The sequence below is a fragment of the Ochotona princeps genome, chromosome 28, assembly GCF_030435755.1.
Source record: "Ochotona princeps isolate mOchPri1 chromosome 28, mOchPri1.hap1, whole genome shotgun sequence".
NCBI lineage: Eukaryota > Metazoa > Chordata > Mammalia > Lagomorpha > Ochotonidae > Ochotona > Ochotona princeps.
The window spans coordinates 12,185,628-12,198,122 of record NC_080859.1 but is presented as its reverse complement, the minus strand read 5'-3'; the positions used below and the strand labels follow the sequence as shown (position 1 = coordinate 12,198,122).

The 12,495-nt window shown below is 48.9% G+C and overlaps 1 protein-coding gene across 1 annotated transcript in view; it reads right to left on the bottom strand.

Moving 5' to 3' along the window:
• Positions 1-244: 244 nt before the first annotated feature.
• The window catches only part of CAST (calpastatin), an 81,444-nt gene continuing 69,193 nt past the window's right edge, over positions 245-12,495 (bottom strand). Inside the window, exons 24-33 of the mRNA XM_058656420.1 lie at positions 11,420-11,470; positions 11,178-11,249; positions 10,394-10,492; positions 8,508-8,612; positions 6,983-7,075; positions 5,685-5,729; positions 4,597-4,689; positions 2,811-2,882; positions 1,997-2,062; positions 245-380 (exon numbers count right to left, since the gene is read on the bottom strand). Coding sequence (XP_058512403.1) covers positions 2,012-2,062; positions 2,811-2,882; positions 4,597-4,689; positions 5,685-5,729; positions 6,983-7,075; positions 8,508-8,612; positions 10,394-10,492; positions 11,178-11,249; positions 11,420-11,470 — 681 coding nt within the window. The 3' untranslated portion in view covers positions 245-380; positions 1,997-2,011. The remainder of the gene's footprint in view (positions 381-1,996; positions 2,063-2,810; positions 2,883-4,596; positions 4,690-5,684; positions 5,730-6,982; positions 7,076-8,507; positions 8,613-10,393; positions 10,493-11,177; positions 11,250-11,419; positions 11,471-12,495) is intronic.

Below are 12,495 nucleotides of genomic sequence, written 5' to 3'. Positions count from 1 at the left end.
GAAGACTGTTAAAAGCATTGTCTTACAAATGCTTTAAAAAAGTGCAAATGGAAAATACTAATGAGATTTATAGGCACTGGGTGCAGAATGTGCAAAAGTTTGCAAGTTTTTTTTTGGCATTGCTTATCACATACTTAAATATAAAGCTTCCTTTCTGTCACAGCTAAAGGCTATCTTAAAACTTTCAACAAGTGTCAGTACTGAGTGCAGCTACACAGTGAATGAAGTTCACTTTCCCGTCTGCAAATGCGCAACAACCAATGCATAGGATGACAAGGCTCAACGCCACTGTTTAGAAGCTACCCAGAAAAACGTTTCTGTTTCAAAAGCCTTTTTTATTCTTCAAAAGTCACCATCCACCAGTTGAAGATTTGAGGTACCTGGAAAAAAACAAAAATGCAGTGAACAATGTAACTTTCTTGTTACAGGAATAGTAAATAGGCTATTTAACAAAGCACTGTGGCAGCAAGGAATTTCTAACAAGTAAATGCTAGATTAATACAATGTTAAACTCTTAAGATCTTAGCAGTTCTAATCGGTGCACTTCTCCTTTATAGGAAACAGCCTAACCCGATGTACTCTGCATTGTGATGTCTTCTGGGCTCTGGTTGGTAGGGGTTGTGTGCTTTATGACTCAGCTGGTCTGCCGGCCGCATAATGTTTGTGAAATTCTTTTGTTCGGCCCTGCCAAGGTAACCACAGGTGTGACCTGAAATTCAATTCATTTATAGCAGGCTAATTTTAAGTTAATGGATTGCGTGGCTCATAAATGATGCTAGAAATTGCCAAGTGACTCTTGGCAGAAAAAAATTCCCTATTCTGACTTCGGAAACACCTCCTCTGAAGGTAAGATAAACGCCTGGTTCTTCAGATCTCACTCCATCTGCAGGATCTCTTGAGTCACCATAAATTAAAACCAAACAGGGCACTTTTTAAAATTAGGATAAAAGTAGTCAATCCTTGCCTTCGCTCCCCATACTCCCCCCACCCCAGTGTCCCCTGTATTGTATCTTAAAGACTTGAAAAGCCCTTCATTTGCTTTAACCCACTAAACATGTAACCCACGATCATCTGGATTGCAGAGGTTTAACTATTCTTACGGGGGCCTAAAAGAAAAAACTTAAATTTGAGAGGCAGAAGTCCTATTCACTGCCTCACTCACCAAATGGTGACAGTCCAAAGCTCTGGGAGCCAGAAGTTTCCTCCTGGTATCCCACGTGGGTGCAGGGAGCACAGCAAGGAGTGACTGACCACCTTGTTAGCTTGGACAAATACCCTGGCTTGATTCTAATTTATAATAACTGTAGGAATCCAATAGATGGAGTATTTCAGCTGAGATTTGTCTCAAGAACCAGGCAGCTACCTCACTTTAGAAAAGTGCGTCAACCATCCTCTGCTGCTCTCCCAGGCAGAGGTTTAACTTAGTATGCCAGGGTGCTGGTCCCAATATTTTAAAGAGCTCTTAAGACTGATGCCTCTTGGGGCCCGGCCGTGTGGCCTAGTGGCTAAAGTCCCCACCTTGGATGCACTGGGATCCCATATGGGCGCCGGTTCTAGTCCCAGCAGCTCCACTTCCCATCCAGCTCCCTGCTTGTGGCCTGGGAAAGCGGCCGAGGACAGCCCAAAGCCTTGGGACCCTGCACCCATGTGGGAGACCTGGAAGAAGTTCCTGGTTCCCAGCTTCGGATCGCCGCACCACCAGCCAGAGTGAACAATCGGACGGAAGATCTTCCTCTCTCTCTCTTCCTCTCTGTATATCTGACTTGTTAAAGAGTTATTTATTTTTTTATTACAAAGACAAGACTGATGCCTCTAATCATTGCAATAGTTAAATCATGCCAATGCAGGGTACCTCCTAGAGTGAAAACTCGAGAATCTGTAGTGTGTGCTGCATGCCACAGCAGAGAGCATGGCACAGGAGGCACACTTCCGTTTCTGACTTTGGAACACACAAGGTAAGGTTTTTCTCGCTTAAAATATGCAACACCCAACTTACCAAACCACGTAAACTTTAACTCGTAGTTTTTTCATTCTTTTTTGGCTTGGAGGTTTCCTCTGTCGTCTGAAAGGGAAAGTGGAGCCATTAGTGAGTCCTTTTCTGGATTAAGGGTCAACGCGCATCAGAGCATGGTGTCGGTGGCAGCAAGCGCGGTCCTCTCTAGCTTTCTCTTGAAAACGTACTGACTCCTCCCACAAACTTAGTCATTTCATATTGCTTATAGCTTATAACCACCTTGCCTACAAAATCTGCTTCACTACCACAGAAGCATTTCATTTTGTTACTCAAATTCTAGAACTGCATATTTTTCACTATGGTTAGGGAGGCGTTGTAACAACCATTGGAATGACACATTCTGGAAGGAGTGTAATCAATTTCTGCTCCTGACTGCAGTAGGAAGCTCAGAAATGGACCCTATAGCTCCCTTACCCTTAGTTCTGCCTTCTAGAACAAATTGAAAAAATTTTTTCACAGGTGGCATCAAATGAATACGGTGACCACAGAAGCACTGTGGTCTGCCCCAACTCCATAGATCACCTTTATCTAAACGTCATCCTTGGGTGGTATTGCAGCAAGGGCAGCAAACAAGCACCTTAAATCAGGTTAAGAACACTCATATTTTTTAAAGCACTAGTTATTAAAAGTCCATGGGAAATGAAATTAAGATGGAGTTGGTACAAATCTTTAAAATCCATAGTTTGGAGCATCTGCATTTTCCAGTAACTTTTAAAATCTGCAGTGTAAGGTGGAGTTGACTTAAGATACCTAAACCACACTAATTGAATAGCAGGCTACATAGCTCTGGGCTCACCTTTGTGGAATCCTTTGCTTTGTCTGCATGTTTGCCCGCTTTGGAACTGGACACTGTCTTCTTGCTCTTTTCCTACAGTGAAGGATGGGAAGTTACCAAGCTGGGTGGTGGATGAGTGCTTCTGGTAGCCCACAGATACTAAAGACAGGAGGTGACAAAGGATGAAGGAGGTTATCTGGACACTGCCCACTTGCATGGTACGTGGCGTATGCAGCCCTTATTTTGCTCATTCAGAGCTTGTTAGAGATCAGAACACGAGGGCAAGAAGAAGGGTGTGGAGAAGAGAGACCTCTTACTGTTATTACGGAGGTTCCTAACGAAATTACAGATAGAACCTATCACACGGTCGAGCAATCCCTCCTGGGTATACGCTCAAAGAGAGGTCTCCACAAACATAACCTGTGTCCATCAGCACACAAATGGAGGAAGATCCTGCAGGGAAGGAATGCTGGGGAAAGCAACGGGAATGGAGTGTGTGTTCCGAGTCCTGGCTTTACTCCCAATTCCAGCTTCCTGCACTTGCTGCCCTAGGATGTGGCAGGTGGTGACTACTGTGGTTTGACTCCTGCTACGCCCTGGGGGAAGCCTGTACTGAGTTCCTGGCTCCAGGCGTGGGCCGGGCCCAACCCAGCCTCAGTCTCTGGACAAGTGGGGAATAAAACAGTAGATATTAATACTGTTAATATCTTTTTCTACTATTCAAATAAAATAAATGTACACAAAAAATCCTGTTCTTTATGCTAACTGAAATAAGCCACACATGGACAAATACTGATTGCATGATCTCATGTGGAACGAGTATACACACACATTTAAAGACTTCTGACAGAATAACACGAGAGGGGGTGGAGATAAGAAGTGGGAAGCAAAGGATTCAAAACAAGTTGAAAAATTCTAGTCTTCATGTTGGACATTAAATCTACTACTGGTTATTAACTAAATTAAATAGTTGTTAAAGTAATCATCAGATAACTATGCTAGGGGGCCAGAACTCAATCCTGCTCTCCCACCTGGGAGGCAGGAAGGCAGAAATGAGCTTCCACTGCAGCCTCCTACGGCTGACATGAGCAGGAAGCCATAGTCAGAAACCACAGCCAGGAATCAACTCAGACATGATGACTTGGGAGGCAGCATTTTCACTGGCACCTTAACCATTAAATGCCTGTCCCATGGTTCTCGTTCTAATTGAACACAGGGCAGGCGCTGCAGCACAGGCTAACAGGCTGCCTGGGACACCTGCCTTCCATATCTGAGTGCCTGGGATACAGGCCTGGCTGCTCCACTTCCAAATCCAGCTTCCTGCTAAGGCACATGCTGGGAAGCAGCAGGTGATGGCTCAATACCAGGGTCCCTACTACATAAGTGGGAGACTCCTGGCTTCAGTCTGGTCTAGCTCTGGCTGCTGCAGACCTTCAAACAGTGATCCCTCTCTCCATTTCAAATACATAGAGGTAAGTAAACATTAAGGATCATGAGCACAAACGATAATCTACTACCAAAGTCATGCTAGATTATACTGTGACGATACAAAATGACGACTGTGGACATTATACAGCCACAGGCACAAACAACTCTGAGCCATTTAAATAACCAATGGTCTGCAACACATGCACAGAGAACAGGATAGAGGAAATAGACAAGAATGTGGGGTAATTAAATTAGAGGTATTTTTCCTTTTGTCTATTTCCAAGTTTACCATGTGTTCCATATCTCAGGTAAGACTACACACAGAGACACATGTGCACACACATGGGTACTTCAGAGTGGAGGTGAACAAGCATGGTACCTTCTTGGCGTCCTGTGAGGTCTCTGTGGCTGAAGGGCAGCTGTCCAGGTCTGATGAGAGAGCATCAATGGGGTCCTGTTCACCTGCCGGCTTCTGGGACAGTAACAGACCCATTGTCAGGGAGGGAGTCCAGGCAAAGCACCCCGTGGGGGAGGCATGCATAAAAAACTTATTAAGAAAAAAAAAAACCTCGATGCTCTTCCTCCTAACAATAATGTATCATAACAGACAACAAGTGGCTGACGTTGTGTGGCAGTTCCAGTTCCTGAGGCTACTCTACTTACACTCCAGCTCTCTGCTTCTGTGTCTGGGAAGACAGCAGCAGACAGCCCAAGTCCTGGGCCCTGCCTTCCACCTAGGAGACCTGGGTGGATTTCCTGGTTTCTGACTTTCACCCAGCCCAGCCCAGCCCAGCTCTGGCTGTCGTGGCCATCTGGGGAGTGAACCAGCAGATGGAAGATCATCTCTCCTCCCTCCCTATTATTCTGCCTTTCAAATAAATCTTTTTTTAAGGTATTAAAACAAAGCATCTTGACCATTTGATTTTCTTCTAGTCTTCTCATGTTTTATTTCTTTGAAAGGCACAGAGAAAGAAAAGGACTTTTTTCTGGTTCACTCCCTAAATGCCACAAAACAGCCAGGACTGTTTCACACCAAAGCCAGGAGCAGGGAATGCAATCTGGGTCTCCCACATGGGCGACAGGGATCTGGGTTCCTGAGCACCACCCGCTGTCAGAGCGAGCGTGTCCAGGAAGCCAGGATGGAGAGGGCAGCCCAGGCTAGAAGCCCAGCACTCGATGTGGGATGGGGGCTTCTCAAACAGGCACCCCATGCTGTCCCTCTCTGCCTTGGATGGAGGTTGTTCAGCGATCCTTTGGCCTCGTGTTTTTCCCCCAGATGGTGGTCCTGCCTACCTCACCGGGATTTTGAGCAAGCTGGGAGGTAAGTCTTGCACACTGACATGTGTGCTTTGGCACGTCATGAAGCACAGGGCTGGCATGCCACCAGAGCTGGCTTTTCTGGAATGCAGAGGACAGCTACTACTAGAACTAAAAACTGTCATGGAAATAGGCTCCCGTGGCATTTACCTTCATTTCCTTTGATTTCTTTGTAGTTGGCTTCTCCGGTTTGTCCTTAAAAACAAGGCAGATTCTGGGTTACAAGGAGATCTTTGTGCAAATTTATTTTGTGCAGCAAGTCCTTCCAGGAGCTGTGACCCAGTGGCTTGATTTGGCTAAGATGGAGTATAGATTAACAGTAACTAGTGACCCCCGGTCTCTACTGTTACTCAACCAGTTTTGCTTCATTATTGCCCTTAGAAACCATTCAGAAGCACCTGGGATGAGAAAGCTTTGATTTACAATTCTACTTCAAATGTTAGCACAAGTACCTCATCTGACTGCCGACAGCATCTCGCCCTCTGAGAGGATCTGAAGATTCCTTTCAGATTGGCTCACAAACACAACAAACGTACATGGGATCTGGCCGTCTTCCAGGGCAAGGGCACTGTTATATGCATTTCCCAAGGTGTGCAACAAGTGGAACAAGGCCAAGCTGCTGCCAATGGAGCTGCCCTCAGAGCGAGCGGATGCTGCAGGGTGCAGAAGGGCCGCCAGGGAGCTGGCTCTTGTACCAGGCGGCCTTAGCACTGTCTACACCAGGGGTTCTCTTCCGCACCAGCCAAGTCAGCACAAACATAGCTGGAAGTTTATGTGGACTTCACTGAGCCGAGGACCAGGTTAAGTGAGTCAGCCTGGGTGAACACAAAGCTGCCTTCCACGTTAGACACTAAAGGCTGCTGGTTGACAGACCCTGCTCAGCCCCTGATGTGGGATGTGGCTTTGCCTGTCCTGACTATTGACCTGTGGGAGTAGGGCAGAAGAGAGGAAGACCCTGGGTCTTGGTGTGACCTTACTGTCCTATGCATGATGCCAACACTCACTCCTGTTTTGCTCTGTGCATAGCAACTTGCTTTTTAATACTCTATTCAGGCAATCTATATCATGAAACACTACATGGATGCATGGGTTAAAAAAAAATTCTTTGGCATCACAGTCAATTTAACTTTTAGTTCCATTTTCCATGAACTTCCTGAGCGTCTCCGACCACCCTAGGAATGACTCTGCAGCCTTAGTGACTAGCTACACACTGTTCAACTCTGCCTAGACCACAGGGTACAGCATGTGACCAGCACACAATATTCGCTCAAATCAATCCCGGCAACCGTCTACACAGCCTGCTCCTCACCACCAGGGCCTGCTCAGAGCAGGCAGTCCTGACACAGTTGTACCTGCTCGTCGGAGGGCATGCCTTCACCTCACAGCAAGAAAGGTTGGCGTTTGAGCAGTACAGCAAATCCAGCACTGTGGGCAGTGGCCTTGCGTACCTTGTCACCCTGGTCCAGCAGGTGTCTGTACTCGGGGGGGATGGTGTCATCTCTCTCCCCAAGCTTGTCTCTATGCTCCTTTTTGGCTCTCTCCTAGAAACAGCGAGTGGAAATCATGAACATCTCTTTCCTCCTCCCTTCTGAAAAGCACCATTCAGCACCTAGGGTGGGTTTGCTTTTCCTTCAGAAAGATGAAATGGATGACAACAGACTTGAGTTGGTGGAAAAAAATATCCTGTAGGTGTATGCATTAGGCCATTTGCATGGATTCTGCATTTGTATTTTAAATGGAAATGGATTATTATGTAATTATCCCGAAGAATCATGTTGGAAGATTAAACCCAATAGTAGAAAATATGTTCTAAAACATTTTCACTTTTCACATACAAAACATGGTCACTGTACCTTGGCATTTAGGGAGGTAGTATTTACAAAAGTATAACTGTTAAAAAATTTGAGACAGACTACTAACTCCTACCCAACAGAACAGTAAGGCTCAGGTCTTTCAGGTGGGAAGTGGGCAGGGACCCAACCCCTTGAGCCTCCCAGTGTGCACATCAGTGGGAAGCTGGAATCCGGAGCTGGCAGTGGCCGTGGAAGCCAGGCACCCCACCACGGGCACAGTGTCCCAATCAGAGATGCAGCCACTTGGCACAGTCACCCGCCACCCCAGGAGGTGGAGCCAGAATGGTGGCCAAGTTGGTGAATGTGTGCGCTGGCCTCATGGGCTGCAGATGAGGCAGCCACAGCCAGCTCAGGGAGCTTGGCTCCATCTCAGGTTTCACGGCCCCTCCTCTGCCCCAGTGGGGTGCAGACTTCTGTTTCTACATCATTATAATGTCATTTTTCAACTAGGGATTACGTAAGCATCTGTACTCCTTTGACAATCACAGAATCGCGATCTAAGGACTCTCTGACATGCTGCCACTGAGATGCTGACCTTGCTGGTCAAAAGCTATTTCCTGGTTTCCATGCTGAGAGTCAGACAGACTCAAATTACATATTGTGTATTGCCAAGGATGGATGTGTGCTTACATGTATCATGTACAATGCCACATGAGCTCTTTGCGTACTGCACACACCTCTGTGTGTCTGCCCCCAAGTTCTCTCATCGGGGGCTGGGCTCAGCACCTGCTAGGCAGGTGGCTCATACTGCTGCAGGTACAGAATGTGACAACCCACCACAGGTGTACACGCACGTGCATGTGTGTGTGTGTCTTTGTCATGCACAGATGGTCTCACTCCAGATAAGAACTGGGGAAGTTCATGTGGGAAGAGAATATAAAATCAGCAAGCAAAATTACGCTTTTTCATCACAATTAAGTCTGGTCTCACCAACAGGATATTTGCCGGTAACACAATCTGTGCCATAAACAAGTCCCAGGGAGACAACAAAGGAATGTAACAGGGACTGTTGCAGGCTAGCCAACTGGCACCGCTTCCGGACTCAGTCCGAGTGGTCCCCCCTCTTCTGTGGGTGGCTGGGCTTACATGCTGCAGAAACCTTCAATTATTTTTTTCTTACCTTCACTTTATCCTCCATTGGTTTGTTCTCATCTGGATCAGGCTGCCTTTGCCCAAGACTGTCAGAAAGTTTGTCCAAAGCATCGTCAAGCTCTTTGTCACTAGGCTGAAAGACAAATAATTCTCTCTCAGCCACTGGCAGATCAGGCCAGGAGCCCTGTCTTTGCAGGAGGGGACTCCCTTTCCTGGAGGAGAAATGGGGGGAGGTGCAGGAGGCAGACAGGGTCAGAGAAGTAGAGAGGAGAAGCGGGCAGCACAGCAACCATCAACCTGACCGGGCTGGAGGGCCAGCATCCCTGCCTGCCCAGCCCATCCTCTTGGTGAGAATCCCAGGGACCCATCTATCAGGGACTATGGCTCCTAGCAAGTGACCTGGAGATGACCCAGATGGTCCATAAAGCTGAGGAACCAACCCCCTGCCTCTCACGTGACAATCAGCCAGGACGGAGAGCTGGGAGTGAACACCCAGCGATGCTGTCCAGTCATGAGTGCGTGTCCAACACAGTGCACGGAAAGCACTGTCCTTCACCTCCATGCAGAGGACAATTCAAAAACGTGTGGCATGTGTGCCTGGGATGTGCCTGGGATGAGGTGCCATGCTGGGTTCTGCCTCATAGGGTACACCGCTTTCTGGCTGCTTTGCAGAGTAATCATGCAATCTCTCACATCTGTGATTGCCCTCTGAGTAAACCAGACCAGTTGCCTAAGACCAACTTATGAAAAGCCAAGGGCAGGGCAGGGCAGGCAGGTGTTGTGGCCCAGTGGGTGAAGCTGTCACTTGGGATGCCTGGCTCCCATTTCAGAGGATCGAGGCTCTGCTCCCCACTCCAGCTTCCTGCTCACCTGGGAGCAGCAGGTGATGGATCAGGTATCTAGCCATTACCCATATGCAACACGTGGATTGGGTTCCTGGCTCCTAGCTTCAGCCTGGCCTAGCCCTAGGTGGTGCGGGCATTTAAGGATTGAGCAAGCAGCTGAGAGATCTCCGGTTCTTTTCCCTTCTGAAAAAAATATTTTGAATGATACATTTGAAAGGCAGAGTGTGGAATGTGAGGGGTGGGGTAGCATGATGACCCAATTGGCTAGTCCTCCACCTGTAAGTGCCAACATCCCATATGGGTGTTGCTTTGTGTCCCAGTTGCTCTGTTTCCCATCCAGCTCCCTGCTTATAGCCTGGGTATGCAGTGGATGATAGTCCAAAGCCTTGAGACCCTGCACCTGTGTGGGGGATCTGGAAAAAGCTCCTGGCTTTGGATTGACCATTTGGGGAGTGAGCCAGTGAATGGAAAGTCTGATTGTCCTACTCTTTGTAAATTTGCCTTTCCAATAAAAATAGATAAACATTTAAAAAATGGGGGCTGGGAGGGTTGGTGGTGAGAAGAGAGTTTCTATCTAATGGTTCACTCTCCAAACGGTCACGAAAGCCAGGACTGAAGACAGGAGCTAGAATGCCAACCTGGGCTCCCCATGGCCGGCAGGGGCCATCATCAGCTGCCTTCCCAGACGCTGGCAACGGAGGCCTGGCACAGAAGCGGAACAGCCAGGACTCAAACTGGCACGTCACTAGGGGATGTGGCGTCCAGCCCAGCCTGCAACATCGCAACGCTGCCACCTCTCCTGCCTTTCAAGTAAGTAATACATAAAAATGAGAAAGGCCCACCATGGAAGTGGCAGGCATCCTTGTTCCTGATTCTTCCTTTCCACTGCACAGGGACTTTTCTCACCGTGTCTCTGCACGTACACATACGCACACACGCATGTGCACACATAGGCACACACTCTACTTTGCAGGGTTTAAGTGCTCTGCCAGGGTCCAGCATCACCAGTGCCCTGGGTGCAGCCAGCCACCTGGGTCTGGCCTGTCTCATCGGAAGATGGGCAACTTACCTGTGCGTGAGGGGGCGGGGCTGCAGCGTGGGTGACAGGCGCTGGTGTGTGGGAGACCACTTCAGAGACGGCGGCGGCGAGTTTGGCATCGTCGAATTTCTTGTAGTTAAAAGTAAGACACCATGATCAGTAACACACTTTATGAAGCGTGCCCACCATCGCTACTGCTCCAGGCTGTCACTCCTTTCCCACCAGGTACATGTCCCATGCTGACTGGTTGCTGGGCTCTCCCATGCTACTTTCCCCATAGGGACCGGCCGACTTGCTTCCTTGCTGAGGTCTGAGAGTTCTCTTTGGTGCCCTGGTTTACAAACCAGGTTCACTGTAAGTACACAACTCCAACCCCACAAAGAGAGCTGGCTATGCAAGCTGGGGGCTTCAACACATGTGAAAACATACATTTCCACACATAAAGCCAAGGAAACCCCAGAGGAAAGAAACATGCCCAGCAGGACCCAGCCCTGCCCCAGCTGCATGGCAGAAGTCCCTGTGAAGGCCAGGCTACACTGCCGGCAGCTAAGTCTTCTTAGCAGGCCATCTGCCAATGATCACTGTGGCCATTTGGGATGAATTCGCACTTCTCTTTGCACAGGATGCAATTCTCACTAAGCGGGCACAACCAGTGAGGGCGCTGCCACCATGTACTGTCTCAGGACATATCCCACGGCACACGGGGCACGTTTTTACAGCTGCCATGGTTGCAGGCTGTTCACGCTGACTTCTTCACCTCTCAAGTTATAAGCTCCCTCTCTACAGCAAGAGAAGTCAAGGGCTCCGCACTCACCAGTGGCGATGCTTTTGACAAACTCCCGAAGTCCTCAGACAAGGCATCCAGTAGATCGTCCTCGGTCATGGCCTGCAAAAGCCAGGAAACGCATCAGCGGGTATCTCGGCCTATCTGACCACCCGCCTCCTCTCCCGAGCGCCTTCCCAGTCACAGGCTGATCGGACTGCGATCCCTCCTGAGTTACTAATGAAGGGCAGAGGGACGAGAGAGGACTACCCTGAGAACATGTGTTTGCTTACTGGAAACTCTGCCTTGGGCTCTGCTGGTGGGAGTGGTTTTCCATCTTTATCCTGTCCAGGGAAAAACATGGCATTGAAACACATTTTGTCCCATGTATGAAATCTTGTTCACACTGTAAGGGATCAACAGGATGTACCTATTATTGTGTAAACAACAACAACATGTATTTGAGAGACAGGAGAGCACATGAGCAAGCAAGCGCCACTGTCTGCTGGTTTACTCCCTCCCCACAGTCTGCTGGTTTACTCCCCCCCCCCCGTCTGCTGCTTTACTCACCCCCCCGTCTGCTGGTTTACTCCCCCCACCCCGTCTGCTGGTTTACTCACCCCCCACCATCTGCTGGTTTACTCCCCCCACCCCCCGTCTGCTGGTTTACTCCCCCTCCCCACAGTCTGCTGGTTTACTCCCCCCACCATCTGCTGGTTTACTCCCCCCACCCCCCCCATCTGCTGGTTTACTCCCCAACTGTAGCCAGCAGGTGAGGTTAGGCTGGGCTAACACAACCCAGGTCTCTCACACAAGTGGCAGGAACCCAAATCCTGGAGCCATCACCATTGCCGCCCAAGGTCAGTAGCTGGAGCTGGGAACGGAACCCATCTTGGTACCACCTGCAATCCCGGCTGGTCCACTTCTGATCCAGCTCCTTGCTACTGTGCCTGAGAAGTCAGTGAAGGGTAGCTCTAAGTGCTTGGACCCCTGCTACCCACATGGGAGACCTGACTGAAGGTGTAACACTGCAGCCCGGCGCAGGACTGGCCATTACAGCCACCGGGGGAGTGAACCCGAGTAAGGATCTCTCTCTCTCTCTCTCTCTCCTGTGTCCTTCTCCTTCCCTTTAGCTCTGAAAAGAAACTGTAACATGCAGAAAGACATCAGAATGAAGGAGGACAACACACTCCCAGGCAGCAGGACACATCTCTTGTGTTGACAAGTAAATGGCTGGAGCCTGTGGATGAGTGGAGAGTGTGTCTCAGCTCCCCAGAACCATAGACGGAGTTGAGGTGGATATTCTTTTACATACCGGCTGTGCAGCTGCCCGGCATTTGTTGGCCTGTGCGTGCACCTGCCCCGCCCC